The sequence below is a fragment of the Equus przewalskii genome, chromosome X, assembly GCF_037783145.1.
Source record: "Equus przewalskii isolate Varuska chromosome X, EquPr2, whole genome shotgun sequence".
Classification (NCBI taxonomy): domain Eukaryota; kingdom Metazoa; phylum Chordata; class Mammalia; order Perissodactyla; family Equidae; genus Equus; species Equus przewalskii.
In genome coordinates this window covers 81,702,296-81,725,081 of record NC_091863.1, presented here as the reverse complement: position 1 = coordinate 81,725,081, position 22,786 = coordinate 81,702,296, and the positions used below count along the sequence as shown (strand labels likewise).

The window sequence follows — 22,786 nt, the reverse complement described above, 5'->3', positions numbered from 1 at the left end:
TAATAAAAATCAAGCTGTACAAGATTGTATTTCCAGTTTTTAAAAGGAAGATTTATTTAACAAGTTTCACTTAGTACAATACATCTAATGGAAATCACAATACAAGGAAAGATTTAAATGAAAGCCTCAGAATTTCATACAAACGACACGACCAAACTCCTAAAGTATTGGTATTACATCTCAAAGTTGTCCCAGATCTTTAAAAAAAAAAAGTAAAAGTGTACACTCACGTGCCTTACAGGATATTAAACCGAAAAGCTAGAATTAACAAACATGCCAAATGTTTTCACTTTGAATCGTAGACACAGCTCCTATAGTTGAGTTTTACAGAAAAGCATGTTTCTCAACATGCATCCAAAGGTTTCAATGTATTGTGGTATAAGAGCAACATTTAACATAAGTGAAACTGCTTTAACCTAAATACGCTTACTGCTTAGGTACACTCCTACAACATAACTAACTTGAGGAAAGCTGAAAATTGTTTTAACAGTTATGGTCAATACTGAACTTTGTTATTACATCCTAGATGAATGTTTCAGTGTTCGAAATTACTGAGCTTGAAGTTTTAAAACAATCTTGACTTCCACTTTACAGTAAGCATGAATCACAAGCCTGTAATGCAAAACTGTTAAACTTAATTTTTGTTTTCTTAAAAAAAGAGAAAGAAAGAAAAAGAAAGAAAGAGAAAGAAAGAAAGCTGACCAAGAGTGATCAGAATCAATGATATTTCCCAGTTACCAATCATACTGGATATGCTAGACATCCCTCCCGTTCTATTCAGCTCCCATAAATGCACAGCTTTTATTCCGGAGTAGCTGTTTACTGCCCCTTCCCTGCCTAGGCGAGGTTGGACTGGTAATCACTGGAGTTCTCCTGCAGAACTTGGTCATAACCACTCATACTGCTCTGACCACCATAACCACCTCCGTAACCACCACTCAGCTGCTGGCTAGCAGGACCCCCATAACTAGACTGATTGGATAAGCCCATCCCTCCCATCATTTGGCTACCATACGCACCACCACTTGCCCCTGCTGTAGAATTCAAAAAGAGCTCTACATAGCTGTGATCGTAAGCCCCCCCGCTTGTTCCTGCAGTAGAATTCAAGAAAAGCTCCACATATCTGTGTTGCATATTAGCTTTGTCTTTTGCCATAGCTGCCACAGCATCTTCATGAGTAGCAAATTCAACGTCTGCCTCCCCAGTAACTCTGCCATCGGGTCCAATTTCAATGTGTACTCTCATGGGGTTAAGAGGTGAGAAAAAATTGTAAATATCATTCTCAGTGGCTCTGTAAGGTAACCCCCTCATGTGTACACAGTGCCCTGTGGTGCTCTGGAAACTGGACCCACCATCTCCATATCTATGATCAGACATTCCCGAAAAGCAGTAATTGAGGTCTCTTCCAAATCTATCAGACCCAAAGCCGTACCCATCATTATAGCCACCGTAATCATCATAGCCTCCATACCCTCCACCATAGGCACCCCGCCTCATCCTTTCAAATCCAGCCCCTCTGCCAATGCTATTATACCCTCTGCCAGCCCCCGGCCTATCATAGGGACCCGGCCGCTGCATAGCCATGAGCTTTCGAGGGGGGTCGTAGTGGGTTCGGACTTCAGCTCGGCTACTCTTGAAGATCTCAATGTATCTGTGCCCTATTCTTTCCTTGTGTTTCTTTAAGGCCTTTTCAGCTATCTCCTGTGAAGCAAACTGCACAAAGGCCTCCCCTGTGCTCCGCCCCTGAAAGTCCACCGGCAGTGTCATCCCATTTGGCACAATTTCCAACCCTGAAAAGAACTGAACAATCTCTTCCTTGCTACAGCCAAATGGGAGTCCTCTAAGCCGGACGAAGCCATCATTGGCAGTATCAGGACTATTCGGACCTGTATGCTTCAACACCCAATCCATTTCAACACTGTTGGACTTGAATACTTCAACATATCTGTGTCCCATGGTTTCTCTGTCCTTCTTCAAAGCCAATTTCACTTCATCTTCAGATTCAAGTTCGACAAATGCTTCACCGCTTGGTCTGCCTTCTCTGGTGTAGATGAAACGAATGCCAGATGTGCCATTTTGGATTTTGCAATCGGAGAAGAAGCGCATCACTTCGTCAGCTGAGCAGGACCAGGGTAGGCCCCTGACCTTCACCACGAACCCCTCCCTGCCTTCTGTGCTCAGCATCATGGTGACTGTTGGGCTCTTGGTGGCAAACTCAGCTCAACGCAATTTCGGTATACCTGAAAAAAATTAGAAAACTATTGTCATGGAAAAATGTTCAGGATACATAGAGAAAAAAGCAAACTATTAATACAAAACAATTACACTAAAAGCTTTTTTGTAAAACATTCATATAAACAAGACGACTGCACCAAATTTCTAACTCATTCATTTATTCAACGATTACTTATTCAATACCTATTATGTGTTGGATACCAATAATGGTGGTTATTTCTGGGTGGTAGGATTATGGGAGCTTTTTGTTTCAGGGAATGCTTTCTTTGGACACTTCTATATGTTCTAAGTTTTCTGCGTTGACCATATATTAACATTATAGTCAGAAAATACAGGGGATGCCCCCTGGCCAAGTGGTTAAGTTCGCACGCTCCGCTTTGGTGGCCCAGGGTTTCACCGGTTCGGATCCTGGGCGTGGACATGGAACCGTTCATCAAGCCATGCTGAGGTGGCATCCCACATGCCACAACTAGAAGGACCCACAACTAAAAATACACAACTATGTACAGGGGAGCTTTGGGGAGAAAAAGGAAAAATAAGATCTTAAAAAAATATTTTAAAAAAGAAAAGAAAAGAAAAAGGCATAAAAAATTAACAGCAACAAAATCGGTGAAAGACGTCAACATATCAAACATGGCTATATCTGATTACATAAAAATGAAAAACTTCATTGCGTCCAAAGTAAGATTAAACAGAATTAAAAACAAACAATATACTTGAGAAGATTCCTTCAACAAATACACGAATACCCTTATTATATAAAGAACTCATGCAAATTAATAAAATCAAGGAGATAGTAAGGCCTAAGAGATAAATGGAAAAAAGACATTATGGGGAATTCACGCATTCACTTTACGTTTTTCAGTTGCCAGGTCCAGTACTTGGCTCTGGCATACAAGGATCAATAAGCCCAGAAAGGCCTTATGGTCCTACAGGGGCACTGTACATCTTTACTAAAGACAAAAGGGCAAATAAACATTATCCCTGCTACGAGAGAATTCCATGTAGGGTGAAAGGGTGGTATAAAGCAGGGACTGGTTAGGCAATTCTATCAGTTGGCGCAGAATGGTCAAATGAAACAGACTAACAGGTTCAGGGATCCATGAACAAATTCTAAAAGTTATGATGGAGCATACAATAGGAGGCGGCAAAGGAAGAGATAAAGGCTGGCAAGGTAGAGATCACATCCCAAAGGCCTTATTTGATAGACAAAGGCCAGGGACCTTTTAAGGGTTTTAAACACCGGAGTCAAGGGAAGGGAGTGACGTCATCAGAACCTTTTCAGATAGATCGCCCTGGCAACAGTGTAGCACTCAAACAGAGGGGGTTGTGGTGACACGAGCAAGATCAGCTAGAATCTCAGTCTCTCAGAGACATGTTAAGGGATTCACCAAAGGCAACAACAGTTTAAAAAACACAGGAAAGATGTGACCTACACATTCAAAGCAGTAGACTCTGCGGGACTTGATAAGATTAAATATAGGGGGAATACAGAGATGAGGACACAGGAGAGGAGTCTGGGAAATGTTCAAACCTCATCAATCATCAGAAATGCAAATTAAAACCAGAATTAATGGCCACTTTTCACCCATCAAGATAGTAAAAATTAAGCAGTGAGGATAAGTCAATGCTGATATTCAAGGTTCACAAACTAATACACTCTTAGAGGAGTAAAAGTTGATCCAGTATTTCTGGAAAGCAACTTGGAAATATGTATCATGCCTTTTGATATAGTAAATCTACTTCAGGTTATGTGCCCTAAGGAGATGATCTGAAATTCACACAACGATTTATGGAACTATATATTCTTTGCAAGGTATTTTATTAAGAAAGATAGAATATTACACACAATTTAAAGGTTACAAAAATATTTAGCAACATGAAAAATTACTTGTGCTATAATCTTACGTGACCCAAGATCACAGCTACTTTATAATCTCAACTATGTAAAAAATATATGTTCACATATCCTTCCACCCTGCTAGAATTCCTTCCAGGAAGCTGGTCAACAGAAATACTCTCAAATGTTCAATGCAGCACTGTTAGTAACGGCAGAAAATTAGAAAGCTAACTAGCCATTAACAGGAGAATGGCTGAATGAATTACACTTTATCCTTAAAATGGAATGATATGCAGCTGTTAAAAATAAGACCTGCCCTGAGCTACGAAGATGTTCAAAATATATTAAATGAAAGAATATGCATAGTATGATCCTACTTATTTTAAAGTATAAGCATGCATGTATATATATATATATATATATATATATATATATATATGTAAATGCATAGAAGATGATCCAGAAGCACATGATACAAACTTGTTTTTTAAGAAAAGAAGACCGGGAGGGGCGAAGAGTGAAGAGGATTTTCACTTTTTATCCTATGTACTTCTATATAGTTTTAATTTTTAAAAATCACTGTAACTGGAATAAAAAAACAATGTTAGAAAAAAATACATGCTTGAGAAATATGTCAAATGTTAATAGTGATTACTCTGAGTGGTGAGTTTACAGCTTTTTCAATTTTATTTTTCAATTTTTTGTGCATTCTTAACTTTCTACAGAGAAAGGAATTACTTTTATTTCAGCAAAAAAATAACATAAAACAAATTAAAATGTTTGTTTTTCTGGGATTTGGTATAACAAATTTTATAAAACTTTCTAATTTTGTATGTGGATGGCTTACCTGACATAGTTTGGAGACACTGGGCCTCTTGGAAAGAAAGTACAAAGTGTAAAAACTGACATAAAACTACAGCAAGGATTCAACAAACATTCGCTAATTGCCTATTATGTGCCTGGCACACTGCATCTGCGGTGATAACAAGTCTTCCTATAAACATCTTTCGGTCTGAGTGACAGATTTACGGGCTGTATTTTTGCCTGCCTAAGCTCTTGGATGACCCATCCCATTCAATGTCCCCGCAGCACTCTAGGCCTTAGCATCACCTCTGTAGTGGCAGGGAGGTTCTGCTTCGTTACTGTTATCTCCTAGGAAGGCCACCAGGGCTCTGTTGGCTGAAGTAGGAACGAGGATTACATCTGCGAGTTAAGAATTTGTGTATGTATATGTGTGCTATACACATACTTTTTATACACCACAATGCTGAGTAGTTATCTCCGAGTGATGAATTACTTGTATTTTTCAAATTTAGAGTATACTGTTATTTTTCGAATGTTCAAAATTGAACATGTAGGTTATTGTTATAAGCAGAAAAATAAACGTTATTTAAATATTCAATTCAATAAAAACATTTATTGGGCGCCTCTGTCACACACGCAGCATTTGCCTGGATGTGCCTCCCCCTACAGACAATCAGGCAGTGGAGACTGAGTGCCTGAATGGATGGACCAGCACTCAGACCACTGGTCTCAATATCTGTTTTTCCTAATCCAGGGACGTGGTTTTCAAACGTTTTTCACCTTACGTTTTCTCTTAAGAGTCCCCGGAGACCCGCCCAGACAGACAGATAGACAAAAACACACACACAGTCACGAACGTCCACCATTTCCCCACCAGGCGCAGCAAAGACGGCTTCCCGGCACTGAGATGGGGGAGGGGGAAGCGGGGGAGGGGAAAGCAGGCAACGAAAAAGGCGGAGGAGGCCCGAAGACCCCGCTCTGGTCTCCATCATCACCACCCCCGGGGCCCCAGTTCCCACCCACACACCAACCTCTAACGATACCGGATAATTTTCCTCCTTCTTCCCTCAAACGGCTATAGCGAGATGGTAGACGACGACCAGAACTAGTTCTGCTCACGTAAGCGATTGATCACGTGAGCACCTACGTCATGTGAGATCTCGGTCACGTGAGCAACTCTCGGCTTAAACTCGGGATCACTCAAGTACCGCACTTCCTTCTGGTATGGAAATAGAGAAGGCCCCCGTCGAGAAAGGAAGAAGATGATTGGTTACGGTGCGTCTTCCGCGACTGATCATTGGTCCGCCTCTGGATAACCGTCCGAGTTGCCTGAGAAACAGTACCGTCATTATTTAAGAACTCCCCGGTGATTGGTCCGCCCCTAAGGTTAAACTTAAAAGCCCAGGTTACCCATGGAAGTCTGTACTGCCTGATGACAGGGACGATGAACCTGAGGAGCAGAGCCCAGCTGCTGGGCTGCGTGCTGGGGCTCCGCTCCCTGGCCCTGGTACTCTGGGGCATCCCTGGGGCCAGGGCCCTGGACAATGGCTTGGCGATGACCCCTACCATGGGCTGGCTGCACTGGGAGCGATTTATGTGCAACACTGACTGTGAAGAAGACCCGGATTCCTGTGTCAGGTATCAGAGATATTGGGTACCCCCTTCCCTTGGCCTTTCCGTGTGTTTGTGTGGCTGTGTTGAAGGGATGGAGGGTCTCAGCGGGAACATTTGGGCCCTAGGGAGAGCTCCCCTACTGGTGCTTTTTTATCCCCAGCAACTGCCCTGGGTGGGAACTAGCCCTAAACTTGCTCCTTGTGACCCGTTCTAGAGTAGGGGTCAGGCCAGCGGCCCCTGCTTCTCCGTCTCTCGATGCGTGACCATTCAGCTAGGGACTTTCTCCATTTTACCATCCAGTTCCGTTCAGACCCTTCTCGTGAGCTGCTGCGCTACCTCTGCTGGGTACTGGCAGTGAGCACAGCCGCGGTGAGTAGGGGAGACGGAGGACAAAGATGCCCGCCATTTCTTCTCCTTTTTGGGTCACGGGTTCCTTGGCTGTAACTCGAGGGAGTTTAGAGAGACCATGGAGTCTCGGAGATCTCCCCACCACCTTGCCTTTCAGTGTGGCGTCTGGCTGGAGGAACTTTCTATATCGAAGGCGAGGGTTGAGGCTGGATAAGACAGGTATTGAACCCATCAGATCCACACATTCTTTGTAAATTGAGATAACTCTTACCTCACAGAGCCAACTCGGAAGAATCTGTAAAATAGTTCTTATTTGACAGAGGTGAGCTTTCAATGAGATAGCCCATTTGAAATACATAGCACAGCGCAGTGCCTGACCCCTCAATTAGGCAGATAGAACAAATGTTCTTAACTGGAATCCATGGGGAAATTAATGCAAATCTGCAAATATGAGTATGTGTGTGTTTCTGGAGAGAGGATCTTAGCTTTGTTCAGATTCTCAAAGGGATCACTGATCTAGAAAAGGTTAAGAATCACTGATAGTTATTGTTAAAAACATAATAAAGACACCCGTGGTGCAGAGGTCATGGTACATCCCACTGCCCATAAGTTATTCCATAAATGGCTTTACAGATAAAGTCAGGATGTTAGTCAAACATGACAGAGTTAATTGGCCTTCTAAGTTTCAGACTAAGTCCATTGTGACCCTGGGGTAAAGTGTGTAGCAACTGTGCCCATCACATGTTTCTTTTTGTCTCTTCCTTTTTTTCTAAGTGGTGGTTGTCCTCTTTTTGTATCTAATTATAAAATTAATGCATAATCTTTGCAAAAAATGTTGATAGTAAAGAAGAGTATAATGAAAACAAAGATTCTCCTCATTCCACCACCCAGAAATAATCATGGTTAAAATGTTAATATGTGACCTTGCAATTTTCTTCTATGTAAATAAAAACACAGATTTCTTTTTATTATTTTCAATAAAAATGAGATCATGTTTATGTTGTTGAGTGTTAACAAGACTCTGAAGTCTGCTTGCCTAGGTTAAAATTGTAGCTTATCATTACTTAGTCATGTAACCTTGGGCAAATTAGTTACCTTTTCTAAATGTAAGCAGAGTAGAGTGCCTGGCGCAGAATAAGAGCTTCATAAATGCAAATTGTGTGTAAATACCATAATTTATTTATGCAATCTTCTGTTGATAGCTAGTCAGGCTCTTCAATTTTATTTTTATTTATTTTTGTGTGTGTAAGGAAGATTGGCCCTGAGCTAACATCTGTGCCATTCATCCTCTATTTTATGTGGGACACCACCACAGCAGTGCTAGGTCCGTGCCTGGGATCCGAACCTGCGAACCCCAGGCTGCCTAAGTGGAGTGCCCAAACTTAACCACTACGCTGCTGCCGAGCCGGCCCCTTAAATTTTTTATTATTGTGAACAAACCTATGGTAACCATGCTTGTACATCATCTCAGTCTTTCCTTAGAAGTCTAATTACAAGGTCCAAAGGTATGCTCATTTTGTTACATATCAGATAAACTATCCTCCCCAGAAGTTTTCCAGATGCACATTCCCAACAACAGTGTATGAGAGTGCCTGTTCCCCACACCCTGACCAAAAGTGCATTTTTGTCATTCTTTTAAAACTTTGCGAATCTCGTAGGTGTTTTTATTTTCATTTTTTTAATTACTAATAAGGTTGAACATCTTTTCATATGTTAAATTGGTTCTTTGCATGGTTTCTTTTATGGATTGCCTGTTTGTGCTAGCTCCCTATTTTTCAATTGGAAAATGTTTTTGTGGTTTGTTTGTTTCTCTGTCATACACTGTGAATATGGTAGTTCTTGCTGTATGTTGGTTTTGATACCTATGTGTCAAACATCAACTTTTTTCTTTATGATTTCTGGCTCTAGCATCATGTTGAGAAAGTCCTTTCCTACGTGAAGATTATATAGTCACCTACATTTTCGACTAGTATTTTCATGGATTTTTAAAAATATTTCAATCTTTAATCCACCTGGACTTTATTGCCCTATAAAGAGTGCCACATTTATTTTATTTTTTTTTTCTTTTTTTCTCCCAAAGTACCCCAGTACATAGGTGTGTATTTTTAGTTGTGGGTCCTTCCACTGTGGCATGTGGGATGTCGCCCCAGCACGGCCGATGAGCGGTGCCATGTCCTTGCCCAGGATTCAAACTGGCGAAGCCCTGGGCCTCTGAAGCAGAGCGCGCCAACTTAATCACTCAGCCACGGGGCTGGCCCTGGAATGCCACATTTAATATATACTGAATTCCATGGTACCAGATGGCTGGAAGGCTCTCTTTCTGAAGTTTCTCTTTAATTCCATTGATCTGTGTATTCTAATGCTACTGGTACTACACCAGCTTCATTTATCTTTTGTAGAATGTTTACGTGTTTAATCTTTTAGGTGAACTTTTTGAATCATGTTGCCAAGTTCCTTAAAATGTCCTTTTGGGATTTGTTCAGGGTTTTGTTAAATGTATAAAGGTGTGCAGGGAGAATTAGCTTCTTTTTATTACTGAGTTTTCTTATCCAAGAGCAACATAATGTCCCTCCATTTATTCAAATCATTTGGAAACATGATAGTTTTATTCATACGGGCTCTGCATATATCTTAAATGTATCTCTAGGTATTTCAGGTTTTTCTCTTGCTTTTTTGGTTGCTCTTGTGAATGGTATCTCTTTCTCCAAATAGATTATTGTTGATATCTAAGGAACCTGATGATTATGTTGACTTTGTAGTTTCTTACTTTACTGAACTTTTAGTTTTAATAACCTTTTCAATTTCATGTCGTATTTCTCTTCTCATTTTAATTGTTTGGGGTTCTTAGGGTGGAAGTCTTAAGAGGGGAGGGGAGGGAGAAGAAAAAGGGCCCAGTTCATTTTACCTTGCATTGGTTGTGATTACTACTGAACTATTACTGAGTTGAAAAAAATTGTAAAACCCCAAGGTGCCTAACACAAATAGGAGTACCCAACCATTTGTTTAATGAATTGTAATGATTCTTGGAATTTCTCTTTCAGTGAGAAGCTCTTCATGCAGATGGCAGACCTCATGGACTCAGAAGGCTGGAGGGATGTAGGTTATGAGTACCTCTGCATTGATGACTGTTGGATGGCTCCCCAAAGAGATTCAAAAGGCAGACTTCAGGCAGACCCTAAACGCTTTCCTGGTGGGATCCGCCGCCTAGCTGATTATGTGAGTTTATAGATAATTCTCTTTTTCATTCAGGAGACTGTAAGCACCTCTGTACCAAAGCTTGTTCAGAAAAATTTGGAAAGCAAAATAGCTGGTGTCATCTGAACATTGATTGTAAGGCTTATCATGTGGAATTTTCATCCTATCAGCAGATAGATGTTTTGCAATAGCTCTTGAGGCCCATCTTGGAGAAGTTCTCCTTTTGCTGATACCACTGAATTCTCTAGGAGGAAAAAGGAACTTGGTTTTTGACATGTATGTATACATCTCCGTATAAGTTTTAAGCAGCTATTGCAATTGTGCTATAAACTAGAATTTTAGAAGACAGAAGGAATATATTCTGGAGATTGTTAAAGAATAATAGAGCCAGACACTACTCAAAGGCAATGAGGACAGATTTTATTCAGTACTATTGCTATAGGGGAAAGAGCTGAGCTCCGTTCCAAATACAACGAAGACAAGTGGGGATTTATAGCCAAGGAGCAGATTGAGGGGGTCAGTGGATGAAAACTTAACTAAGAGGAAATATCAGAAAGAGAGGGATTCTTGCGAAAAGCAGGCCAAGGACTGAGACATCAAGGGTGGGGGATGAGGAACTTGATCGGATATCAAGTGTAGGGGACGACTTAGCAGGATGTTTGCTACAACTGGATGCAGAAGGCAAGGTTGAGGCCTACTTGAGAAGTGGACTCAAAGGAGCCTAACTAAGGTTTGGTCAAGGAGAGAGTCTATGTCCAGATAAATCTGCCATCGCCCTGGAGAGGTAACTTTTAGGATCCCATCAGAGGAAGATTTGAGCGACTGATAGCTTTCCCTTCAGTTCTGTGCTATAGCTTACATGTAGTTTGAACTCTGCAGAATTGGAGACTTTGCTCTTTCTCCCCCAACAAATTCATCTAGATAATTTTGGGGGCTTGTGAAAAAAGAAAAAGCCCCTGATACTTGGTGCAGTGTACTTGTCTCTGCCCCCAGCCTAGAGTGGTTCTCTCTTTCTACTTCTTGATTGTTCTTCTACTATGGTGACTCCTTCCTCTCATTTCAGGTCCATGGCAAAGGACTGAAGCTAGGAATTTATGCAGATGTTGGAAAGCTAACCTGTGCAGGCTTCCCTGGGAGTTATGGATACTATGACATTGATGCGAAGACCTTTGCTGACTGGGGAGTAGATCTGCTGAAATTTGATGGTTGTCACTTTGACACTTTGGTAGATTTGGCAGATGGTATGTTTCATTCAAGAGATTTAGCCATGAGTAAAGGGAAAAACTTTAAGGCCAAGGTAACTGAGCATCCAAAGAACTAATCTTCACATTTTAAATACCCAGTCACAATACTGGAAGTAATTATTCTCAATGTGCCAGAGTTCCTACCTCTTCTCTTCCTTCAATTTGTCCATGCGTTCACTCATTCATGCATGTAAAATTCATACATGCCTAACCACGGCTAATATTGTGTCTTTTTAATTCAAGAGGACTGTGAGTCAATTACAAACAGTAATTGTAACTCTCCATAACATGACTTGGGAAAGCATCCAGATTGTCAAACAGTCACAGAGAAAGGAGCATCTTCATTCCTGCCTTTCCTTAATAAATGCACCTCCCGACAATCCCAGCAGTCCGGGAAGTACAAGACACAATTTAAGCACAGAGCAGCCAACTGTCTCTGCTGCTCATTTAAAATATAAACATGCCTTTCCAGGCAGCCTCTTTTTAAAATATACAGCACCAACTGGAAAGTCCCTTTTTTCCCTTATTTTACCCATTGTTTTCTCATACAGGTTATAAGTACATGTCCTTGGCCCTGAACAGGACTGGCAGAAGCATTGTGTACTCCTGTGAGTGGCCCCTTTATATGATGCCCTTTCGTAAGGTGAGCTAGTGAGCCCAGGATCCAAAAGAGCCATGCTGATTTTCAGAACTTGAGAACAAAGGAGACAAAGGTCTCCTTTGAAGTCCAACCTTACTTAACAGTCTCATCCTACCATCTCCCCTAGGATCCAGCCACTTCTCACATTCCCCACTGCTATAATTGGAATCTAAGCTACCCTCACCTGGGAAGTCATCTTTGATTCTTCCCTGTGTCTCATGGTTCACAACCTAACCACCAGCAATCCTATCAGTGCTATCTACAAAAGATATCCTGAATCAGGCCACTCCTCTTCATCTCTGCTGCATCCACCTGGTCTTCCAAGCCACCATCATCTCCCTCCCAAACTGCTCTGACAGCCTGATCTCTCTACTTCCACTCTCCCCCTACCCCTGTGCATTTCCGAAGCAGCACTGCAGTGACCTTATTGAAATGTAAATATAATCACATCACTCCCCTGCTTAAAACCCTTAATTGGCCTCCCGTTGCACTTGGAATAAAATCAGACTCCATTGATCTGGCCCTGGCCTGCCCCTCCAACCTCATTTCCCATCACTCTTTCCCTCACTGCACTGGTTTTCTTTCTGTTCCTCAAACACCCCCAAACCTATCGCTGCCTCCAGGCCTTTATGTTTACATTTTGTTTTCTGCCTAGTATGTTCATCCTCCAGGATTTTTAAATGGCTGACTCCTTCTTAATTTTGAGGTCTTAGACCAAATGCCACATACTCAGATGGGTCTTCCCTACTCTAAAATAGCCCTCTATCCCTTCATTCTTTATCGCATTAACCGGTTCCGGTTCCTTCTAAGAGCTTAGCACTATATGGAATTATTTGTTGACTTGCTGATTCTGTCTCCCCCACTAGAATGTAGGCTCCAGGAAGGCAGGGAACTTGTCTGACTTTATCACTGTATCCCTAGCATATGGTAAGTGTTGAATAATTACTTATTCAATATAAATATATTTATCTATTTGTATATTATTTATTTATAAATATATTTATATTATACATGTTATATTTATATTATAAATATATTTATATTAAATATAAATATATATTTATTTTATTGAATTCCTGTTATTTTCTTTTAATCTCTGCAAAATACTCTTACCTCTTTCTCAACATCTTTAACCTCGGATATTCCACCTGCCTAACTACAAACTTTTATTTATTCTATTTATATTCCTAGGATTCAGATTGCCTTATCCTATGCTTGATGAGTCCTGTGTAATTTTGCAGCTTTTATTTTTACTTAAGATCATTCTAGGGGCTGGCCTGGTGGTGCGGTGGTTAAGTTCGCATGTTCCGCTTGGGGTTTGCCAGTTCGGATCCCGGGTGCGGACATGGCACCGCTTGGCACGCCATGCTGTGGTAGGCGTCCCACATATAAAGTAGAGGAAGATGGGCATGGATGTTAGCTCATGGCCAGTCTTCCTCAGCGAAAAGAGGAGGATTGGCAGCAGTTAGCTCAGGGCTAATCTTCCTCAAAAAAAAAAGATCATTCTGGTTATTTCTGATTATAAAAGTAATACATGTTCATTTTAGAAAAGTTTGAAAATACAGTGAAGTGTGAAAAAAATTAAAATCCTCCATAATCCCAATACCTTGTTACTGTTTGGTAAATTTCCAGCATAAACTGTGTTAAAGCCATCTTAAGTAGAGATTTTAAGTTATATGGCCTACTTCTGCAGCAAACTTCTTAGAATGAAATTTCATTATATGATTTAGCTCTCCTCATGGAGACCTTTAATCTGTAAACAAAAGAGAAAGCTACTAGGGCCTCCTTTAAACTTGACTGTTTTCATCTCACAAGAATATTAGTAGAAAGTAAATAGGAGTAAACAGAAGAGTTATTTGTGTTTTCACAGCCCAATTACACAGAAGTCCGAGAGTACTGCAATCACTGGAGAAATTTTGCTGACATTTATGATGCTTGGCAAAGTGTAAAGAGTGTCTTGGACTGGACGTCTTCTAACCAGGAGAAAATTGTTGATGCCGCAGGACCAGGGGGTTGGAATGACCCAGACATGGTAAGAACCTGAGCCCCCCTGGTTCCACCCTCCACACTGAGCCTGTCTGGTACTTGACATTCAAGGTAAATTAGAAGGGAAGGCTCCTGGGAGCAGGCTTTATGTGCGAGTACTCCGTAGGGTGCCTTGGAAAGTGGCTGTTCTATCTGCGTCTAGGCAACTTGAAGAATATTTCTTCTGGCTCTTGAATTCTTTCTTCATTCTTTGTCTCAGTTAGTGATTGGCAACTTTGGCCTCAGCTGGGATCAGCAAATAACTCAGATGGCCCTCTGGGCTATCATGGCAGCTCCATTATTTATGTCCAATGACCTCCGACAGATCAGCCCTCAAGCCAAAGCACTCCTTCAAGATAAGGATGTAATTGCCATCAACCAGGACCCCCTGGGCAAGCAGGGGTACCGGCTTAGAAAGGTATAGTAAATAATGTTCAATGGGAGAAAACAGGAATTGGCTGGGAACCTGTCCTCCTGCCTTCTAGTTTACAATTCATCCAAATGTTTATTTTACTTTAAGATGTGTGTACTTTAAGATGGCTTTATACCCAAGTGCCAAGCTTGTCTTGGGCCTAAATCTGTTGCATGAGAATAAGCACTGATCTTATGAGAATATTTTTTTTAATCTTGATATTATAATCAGTAATGAGGCTCCTTTTTGCTGGAATCAGTATTTACAAAACATGCTACTGAATAATTTTAATCTTTCCTAGAAGCGCTCAGATAGTTCTCACAATAAGACTGAATGCCACAAACAAGGCAGCTTACTGCCAGTTACCAAGCTATCACCCCGATTTTCTTGGCTTACTTTTCAGGAAGACAACATTGAGGTGTGGGAACGCCCTCTCTCGGACTTTGCCTGGGCTGTGGCGATGGTAAACCTGCAGGAGATTGGTGGACCTCGTTTTCATACCATCTCTCTTGCTTCCCTGGGTGGAGGACTGGCCTGTCTTCCTGCCTGCCTGATCACAGAGCTCCTTCCTGTGAAGGGAAAGCTTGGGTTTTATGAATGGACTTCAAGTTTAAAACTGCGAATAAATCCCACAGGCACTGTTTTGCTTCGGCTAGACAGAACAAACTAGATGGCATAAGAAAGCTTCCTTTAAAGTGTATATTTCGTTGACCAAGTGAATACCCCACTTCTACCTTGTCTTCCATTCCCACTTCAGCTGTTCTTTTATTTCCTTGAATAAAACTGTCCACAAGTGAGCTTTTTTAAAACTACTAAATGTATCTGAAGAGAACATTTTGGGGAAAAGCTTTTGAAACGAATGTTTAACTGCTGAGAAACAGCTATAATTTATTGGGTACTTAGTATGTGCCAGGCACCATTCTAGAGGCCTAAGGTGTATTGACTCATTTTAACGCTCACAACCCTCAGGTAGGTACTTATCCACTGTAAATCGCAGCCAGGACTTAAACCCAGGCTTTTAACCCTTTACACAGCCACCTACTGATGTACTTGGATGATACTGCTTACAATCTTAGCTCAAAGGGAAGATGAAAAGAAATCAAGTGAAGGGCAAAAACTACCCAAGCAAGATTATAACCTTGATAAATGGAAGATTCAGATCTGAAACTAGAGGCAACCCAAAAGACCACATTACTGAATTTTTACGGAACAATCTTGTCAAGAAATACCCTACCACCTAGGTTCCCAAATCCCAAGGTTGGTTATAATCTAGATCCAACAAATGCAGCTGGCTTTCATCTTATGACGTAAAATACCAGACCTCCGGCCAGAGGATCCCTTCCCTTTAAGATGAATTGCCTTATCTCTTGAGGTTCTGTGATGAGGCAATCAGCCTCAAACTAGGGTATGTGGGAATGGATCATTTTAAGGAAATTTCCACATTTCAATTCCTTTTCCTACAATTTGTTTGCCTGAAGACCAACCTATAGGCAGCTTCAAGCCTGCTCCTTCCCCTTTCATGATCACCCTTCTCCCACGAGCAAATGTATAAAGTCATGCATCTCACCTATCCAAAGGGCACGACAGTACAAAAAAATGGTACAAAAGGCCCACTCAAAATAGAAAGTGCATTTTTTTTTTAGGAAGATCAGCCCTGACCTAACTACTGCCAATCTTCCTCTTTTTGCTGAGGAAGACTGGCCCTGAGCTGACATCCATGCCCATCTTCCTCTACTTTATACATGGGACCCCTACCACAGCATGGCGTTTGCCAAGTGGTGCCATGTCTGCACCCGGAATCCGAACCAGCGAACCCCAGGCCGCCTGAGAAGCAGAACATGTGAACTTAACTGCTGTGCCACCAGGCCGGCTCCAGAAAGTGCATTTTGTAACGATTCCTTTGTCAGGTGATTACAAATTATTTTCAGTACTAATTGTCAGGTGATAAAAATTAGAATGAAATTGGTAAACCCATACTTATACATCCACAGATAAACTAATTTGAAAGAAAACTGCTCCATCTCATTGAGATGCACTTCCAGTTACTGAAATGTGTAGCTTATTTGCTTTGCCATCCAGAGTTTTGTCGCACAAGTATGAAGAGCTGAACATCATTAAGAATGAAGTATACAATAGTATACCAAGAGGAAAAGGATGTAAAATTTGAAACTGTTAGGCATTTCTAAAATTGGATAGATATCCCCATTAGGTTCCACTGAGAAGTTGAATTCACTAGAAACTGCATCCTTTAGTTATTTCAACATGATGAAAATAATTTGTCTACTTTAAAATTTGAGGGGGTACTGTCAAAACGTTTAGGGGGTATGAGAGCAAGTCTGAAGACATATAATACATATAGTATGTTGCGCCTAGAGAACTGGGCCAAAATTCCTCATTAAATGACTGAAGTAGCAAATGCATGAGACAGATTATTCTGCTCTTGGTAAGCCTTACATTCACTATGGATATAATTGTTTCTGATCCCACCCTGCTAGGGAATTTCAGATCCCTACTTATGTCCCATGATAACCAATAACCTTTGCTTAACAGCAAAAGGAATCACATGAAGCCCCAAGTGATTAAAATGCCAAATTAGAGCATCACATCTGATATGAGCTCAACCAGTCAGGTTCAATCCAAAACGAGTAAAGTACTCAGAACCATGAAGCATCAATTTCCCCACAGGACGGATTTTATGGATGGCACTAGTTTGTTTACCTCCCAAAACACCAACTGCAACCAAACAAAGTAAACATAACCTCAAAATTTTATTGTCTTCATAATAAAACAAAAGATGAGGCTTAGAACTGGATCACTTGGCCCTGTAACAGAACAGAAAAAAAAACGGTGAGCTTGGTATTTTGTAAAGAACCTCTACTCCATCGAGCAGTGTCTATTCTTAAAGGGACCATCATCCTTTAAGTGTCCTCACTGTTCCTTTCCTACTCATGCTGAAACCAATACCAAAAACCTTACACCTTCAGCTACAGAGCTAGTTATTTTGAGAAGATTGCCCCTGATCTTGATGCAGCAATAAATGAGTGGGCAAAAATGTTCACCTCTCCAAAATATAATAAAGCTACATAGAAGACTGCACCTTCCACCCATAATTAGATACCTTTCTCTTCTTATCTCCTCCAAGTTCAAAATGCTTGCATCTCTTGATAGCCAGCATTCTCTTAGATCTGCAGTTGGGCTCAACACATTCAAGCCTCAGCACAATCTTCTTTGTAGTTTTAGCCTGGAAAAAATTTAAGTCAAACTCTTCATAAATCACTGCAGAAAATCTTCCCTCAAAAACGACTGGTTTACTAAAGCAAAGCTTTCAAATGATAAGAGTTGTGACAATCGGTCTCGAGCATAGGGAGAAAATAGAAATGTGAAAACCAGTGGATTTAACAGAAAATGTTATAGCAAGGGTGGCAAGTTATTTAACTGCCATCAAGTTCTCCATTCACATCAAACATCCTAGAGGGCTCCTTATCAAATAGGCACCCACCATACCACCTTGAAGTGTGGCCATTCAGCACGTCTATTTAAATATTCCAACAATCAAAAGTGGGTCAACCAAGTCCATGCAACTATGAAACACAACTTTCACAACTCATTAGATAAGGTTAATAATTGATACTTATGATATATTAATTCTCCAAAGACTACCTACAACTATGTCTAGAACTTATGTACATTCAACTATATTATTTAACTCAAGGTACACTCCCCACTAATACTGAACTCTTTAAGCCTGCTCCTGGAGTCAGAATTCTACTACTGCTAGTTTGCAGTTCTCAAAAGGCCAAACATGGCTAGAACCTCCCCATCTTCTAAACAAGTAACCAAAAAGGTGAAAAGGCAATTAAGCATTCCTTTTTCTACCCTGAGATCAAACTATTTATTGCACCTAAATGAACACTCAAGTCATGGAATGCCATGTTCCAGGCACTGTGCTAATTAAGTGGTAACCAAATTACCTGTGGTAGAACAGGAACTAATTCAGCCTGAGGACAAATGACAAATATGGAATTCAGGAGGCCAGTGGAAGGCCTAAATGGCTATTCTAAAGAGCTTTAAGACTTCATGAGATAGGCAGCAGACAGACTGTAGCCTTCTGAGTCGAGAAGCAATAAGAAAACAATTCTTTCTGCAACCAAGAGCTGAGGATTCACAAGGACACGACAGATAGGGAACAGAGCAAGGAAAGGATTTACTCATGTACTCAAACTTCGGTCCTTAGCAAGATTGAGTATATCCCTTAACTCGATGTTTGCCTCTTCAAAAAGCACAAAAAAAATATAAAGTACTGAGGAGATGCAGTATTGTAAACTGGAGTCAGACCTGAGCAGCACTTCCAGCTCCACTGCCTACTAGATGTGTCACCGCAGGTAACTGAGATAACGTGGCTGTAACTATGATGCGGGCTCGGAGAGCCAAGGAGTCCAAAGAAAGATTTCTTGGACTCTCAAAGTCCAGGAGTAGTGCTCTTTTATTCAGAGAATAACATGGGGACAGGACCCATGGGCAGTGAAGGGCTGCAATGTGTTGAGGGCAGGGCTAAATTTTCTAAGGCATGGGTACGTGACCTATTTTTACTAGACAAAGGAAAGATGATGTAAAAAGTCATTAAATGGTATCAGTGCAGGTGAGGTCTGGTTATTGTGTGGTTGTATAACTTTAGATATGAATCAGGTCATATAGGTCACCATGTAGGCCAGCACGCATTGGGCTTCTCTCCCTGGGGCAGCCTTGATCCACATCACTATGAAAACACATCACCTACATTGTAGAAGTGTGGGCTAGAGACAAATGCAAGGTCTTTACCACAGTAAGTGGGAAGCATGTCAAACAGTAATCACTACTAACCTTTTTCCGGAAAATCGGCTTAGTCTGCCCACCATAGCCACTCTGCTTCCTGTCATAACGCCGCTTTCCTGGGAGAGCCAAAGTTATTTGTTATGGCATACTGAAGAACATAAATAACAATAGCCACATGTTCAAGTCCTCTTAGGGATTTTATCTTGGGCTTTCCAGCAGAAATATTAACGCCCAAGCAGGAGGAAAAAACCAAGGTCGTATACTATACTACTACATAAATGCCACATTAAAACTAAATTATGCACAGATCGTCTTACCCTGGGCATACAGAGAATCCTTGCCCTTCTTGTATTGTGTTACTTTGTGGGGTTGGTGCTTGCCACACTTCTTACAGAAAGTCCGGCGGGTTTTAGGAACGTTCACCTAGTAAATGAACCGTTCAGAACAGACAATGTTAGACGCCAAGAGCACAACGCCCTATCTGGCCCAGCTGACGCTAAGCCATCGCACGAGGACCCGACTCTCAGATTCCTCGCTAACACAACGCTCTGACCAGAAGGTGGTCCAAGCCCAGGCACTTGAGGCAGAGCGCCCTCCGCCGAACCTCCAAGTGCAAAGAGCGTATTCACTCCACCCCGCAGCTAAGTCCACCTCTTTGATGCCATCAGTTTAATTCCTGAACCCGTAGCCCGAGCCCCTTCGCGGTCGACCCCAGCAATACTGAGTTCTTTTGGTACAATGAGTCCACGCAGGGGCCTGGACCCATCATGGGATGGCACTGTCGCCGGGAGTAGAAAGATTAAGCTGGATGCTACCGACCCCCAACCCAACATCCTACCATGTTTGCAAGCGCGCTATCGGCACGGAAAGAAAGAGGCCAGGCCGGAAACGGAAGTATATAGGCGGTTCCTTGTCGCGCTTCCTCATGGGAGTCAGTGGGAGCGACCATAGAGTCTAAGGCTCTGTGCGCAGCGCCCTCTGTCGGCTGAGAGGACTCGATTCGGAGCCGGGGGCGGGAGCTTAACGAAGGGGTCAGGCTGAGGCTGATGCACTCTCTTCGACTTCCTCCAGCCCCGCAGCTTTGCAACTTTTCCTGGCTTCTTCACTTTTGAGGACGCTGCTACGTAGCAGCGTTAAGTGAAGGAAGCAGTGTCCTTTCCAGACCCTCCAGGCTCCCTGTCCCTATCCCCGAGGGAAGCCAGGACTAGGATCAAGGGGAGGGGCCTTCCACCTCCATGTTCCATTCCCGTCCCACCTCAAAGACGCTGGGAACATCTTTCACAGCGAACTGCTACTTCACCGAAGGCTTGGAGGGAGTCAGTACTCTAGTTCATCTGTCACATGGCCAGCTGGCCCATTCAACACATGTTTATCGCATGCCTATTTTGTGGCAGGCAGTATTCTAGAGGAATACAATAATCAAATAATCACGGTCGCGCTCATAAATGTATTATTACAGACTAAGTACTTTGTAAAAAAGGAATAATGATCAGCATTAAAGCAGCCCCCTTTTGTTGAGGGAGCAAGTTGGCTGCTCTAAGTTCTGAAAAGTAACAAAAGAATTGTTCAACTCCTGCAATAGCAATAATCAGGCCAAGAGAGAGAAAATAACCAGGAGCTCTTCCCTTCCCTGCATACCTGCCAGAAGGCATGTGCTACGTTTCAAGAGAGTCCAGCAGAGAAAGACTGCAGGGTACTGAGCATTTAAAACGGATTGTCTGATAGAATTCTCACAGTAATTCCAGGAGGTAGGTGGTATTATAATTGCCATTTTACAGATAAGGAAATTGAGGCTGTAGGCTGTTAAACGATTTGCCCAATGTGGCTAGTATTTAGTGGAGCCAGGACACAGACACAGGTGATCTGACTCCAGAACCTGGGCTCCTTTACCATTATACAATATGGCTGTTGTATCCTGGTAATTGTAATAGCTAATTACTGAGCACTTATTATATGCCAGGCATTTTCCTAACCACCTTTCATACCACCTCTTTTAATCCTAACAACCCAGGTAATATGTACCATTATTAATATTTAGCAGATGAGGAAACTGAGGCACAAAAGGCATTAAATTCACTTACCCAAAGTCACACAGGTGGTTATTTGGTGGAGCTGGAATTTGATCCCAAGTAATCTAACACCACAGGTTTGCACTTAACCACGACATCACACAGGGGAAGCAGGGCACCTGCAGGGTATAGGATAATGAGGAGAGAGAATTGAGCATAGACGCAGGAGGAGGTGCCAGTGGATTAGGGGCTAAGGAACTATGAAAACCTGGGGTCTCCTGCTTGCATAACCCTCCAGGAACATCCATGGGTCCAGAGCTGACTCTCTGATCATCCCCCTTTTGTTGGATGGTCTCTGGGAATGAGATAATAAAAACATTACCACTACCTGCTACATTTCCTAAAAGTTTCTTTGCCAAACAGCCAGCCTGTAGTCTCACAGCATTTTCTTCTTCTTTCCAGGCTCTTAGGCAGTCTCACTGGCTAAGAGACATGTGTAGAGGTTTTTGTTTTTTTTTAAAGATTGGTACCTGGGCTAACAACTGTTGCCAATCTGTTTTTTTTTTTTCTGCTTTATCTCCCCAAACCCCCCCTGTACACAGTTGTATATCTTAGTTGCAGGTCCTTCCAGTTGTGGGATGTGGGACGCCACCTCAACGTGGCCTGATGAGCGGTGCCATGTCCGCGCCCAGGATCTGAACCCTGGGCCGCCGCAGTGGAGCGTGCCAACTTAACCACTCAGCCACGGAGCCAGCCCCTGTAGAGGTTTTTGATGTTCGTAACATGGAAATATGAAGACAGTGAACATGGCCCCTCTTAGTCTAATCAATCTTAGTTCTTTCTATCACACCTCGTGTGAGATGACTTTGGTTTCGATTCCCTTCACCAATCCTGCTCTATTTCGGACATGCTCCTGCTCATTAATTTTCCCTAAGATGAGGTACTCAGAACTGAAGACAGGATCTAGCTATGGCCTGGCCTTGCAGAGTAAATGGCCTGTTCACTTTCCTCTGTCTATATATTTTACTTCTACAAGGAAGCCTAATATCACCTTGGATTTTCTGGCAGCCATGTTACTGACATGACATTTCTCTTGATTACTATTAGCAAAAACCTCTGAACTATTTTCTCAAATGCTACTGCTAACCCACTTTCACCTAGAGTCCTTTGAAGTTCAATGTCAGTGCCCAGTTATGGGACATGACCCTTAGCCCTGGTAAATTACAATTTGTTGAAGTTGGCTTATCACACCAGGTGATCAAGATCTTTTGGAAACTGATTGCTCTGGTTTTATCATCCAGTCTAGCTCACAACAGCCTTGCACCACTCATAAACTAGTTAGGCTACTTTCGATATCTTCCTCAAAGGTCATTAATAAAAATGTTGAACAGGATAGCACCAAGAATAGAACCTTATATTACATTTGGAATCTTTTGAGGTGATGCTAAGCTATTCATTTGCACTATTTGGGTGCAGTCCTTCTGTCATGTAGCCAAGTGTGTAGGGGATTGCTCATGGGCAGAGGGTGAAGAAGCGCCTAGGTCTACTTTCCCCTTTCCCATGTCTTGTTCCCCCTTGTTCAGATCCCCCATTGTATGCCTGTCAATT

At 42.0% G+C, this 22,786-nt stretch overlaps 3 protein-coding genes across 5 annotated transcripts; 1 reads left to right on the top strand and 2 right to left on the bottom strand.

Annotated features, from left to right (window-relative positions):
* Window positions 1-29: 29 nt before the first annotated feature.
* HNRNPH2 (heterogeneous nuclear ribonucleoprotein H2) lies at window positions 30-6,124 on the bottom strand. 2 transcript variants are annotated; one of them, XM_008509717.2, is made up of 2 exons: window positions 5,911-6,124; window positions 30-2,240 (listed from the first exon to the last, which is right to left on the bottom strand). In XM_008509717.2, the coding sequence occupies exon 2, from the start codon at window positions 2,185-2,187 to the stop codon at window positions 838-840; it is 1,350 nt and encodes a 449-aa protein (XP_008507939.1). In that variant the 5' UTR covers window positions 2,188-2,240; window positions 5,911-6,124; the 3' UTR covers window positions 30-837. The 2 variants fall into 2 exon arrangements, with proteins under 2 accessions (XP_008507939.1, XP_008507940.1); XM_008509718.2 differs by having other exon boundaries at window positions 5,923-6,105.
* GLA (galactosidase alpha) lies at window positions 6,025-15,154 on the top strand. Of its 2 annotated transcripts, XM_008509715.2 has the most exons (7): window positions 6,025-6,517; window positions 9,883-10,057; window positions 11,100-11,277; window positions 11,832-11,923; window positions 13,791-13,952; window positions 14,166-14,363; window positions 14,761-15,154. In XM_008509715.2, the coding sequence occupies exons 1-7, from the start codon at window positions 6,312-6,314 to the stop codon at window positions 15,025-15,027; spliced, it is 1,278 nt and encodes a 425-aa protein (XP_008507937.1). In that variant the 5' UTR covers window positions 6,025-6,311; the 3' UTR covers window positions 15,028-15,154. The 2 variants fall into 2 exon arrangements, with proteins under 2 accessions (XP_008507937.1, XP_008507938.1); XM_008509716.2 differs by lacking the exon at window positions 14,166-14,363 and having other exon boundaries at window positions 6,061-6,517.
* A 1,952-nt stretch (window positions 15,155-17,106) lies between these two features.
* Window positions 17,107-20,133, bottom strand: RPL36A (ribosomal protein L36a). The gene is made up of 5 exons (XM_008509714.2): window positions 20,008-20,133; window positions 19,487-19,592; window positions 19,218-19,285; window positions 17,476-17,598; window positions 17,107-17,179 (listed from the first exon to the last, which is right to left on the bottom strand). Exons 1-5 carry the CDS (start codon window positions 20,116-20,118, stop codon window positions 17,159-17,161), a joined length of 429 nt encoding a protein of 142 aa, XP_008507936.1. The 5' UTR covers window positions 20,119-20,133; the 3' UTR covers window positions 17,107-17,158.
* Window positions 20,134-22,786: the final 2,653 nt, after the last annotated feature.

Excerpts from the sequence above, each read along its gene's own strand:
- RPL36A (XM_008509714.2), bottom strand. The coding sequence starts at position 20,118 with ATGGTCGCTCCCACTGACTCCCATGAGGAAGCGCGACAAGGAACCGCC. Across the intron at positions 19,593-20,007 it reads ATAGCGCGCTTGCAAACATG|GTGAACGTTCCTAAAACCCG; the intron begins GTAGGATGTTGG and ends TTCATTTACTAG. Across the intron at positions 17,599-19,217 it reads AGCCGATTTTCCGGAAAAAG|GCTAAAACTACAAAGAAGAT; the intron begins GTTAGTAGTGAT and ends AATTTTTTCCAG.
- GLA (XM_008509715.2), top strand. The coding sequence starts at position 6,312 with ATGACAGGGACGATGAACCTGAGGAGCAGAGCCCAGCTGCTGGGCTGC. Across the intron at positions 10,058-11,099 it reads TCCGCCGCCTAGCTGATTAT|GTCCATGGCAAAGGACTGAA; the intron begins GTGAGTTTATAG and ends CTCTCATTTCAG. Across the intron at positions 14,364-14,760 it reads AGGGGTACCGGCTTAGAAAG|GAAGACAACATTGAGGTGTG; the intron begins GTATAGTAAATA and ends CTTACTTTTCAG.
- HNRNPH2 (XM_008509717.2), bottom strand. The coding sequence starts at position 2,187 with ATGATGCTGAGCACAGAAGGCAGGGAGGGGTTCGTGGTGAAGGTCAGG.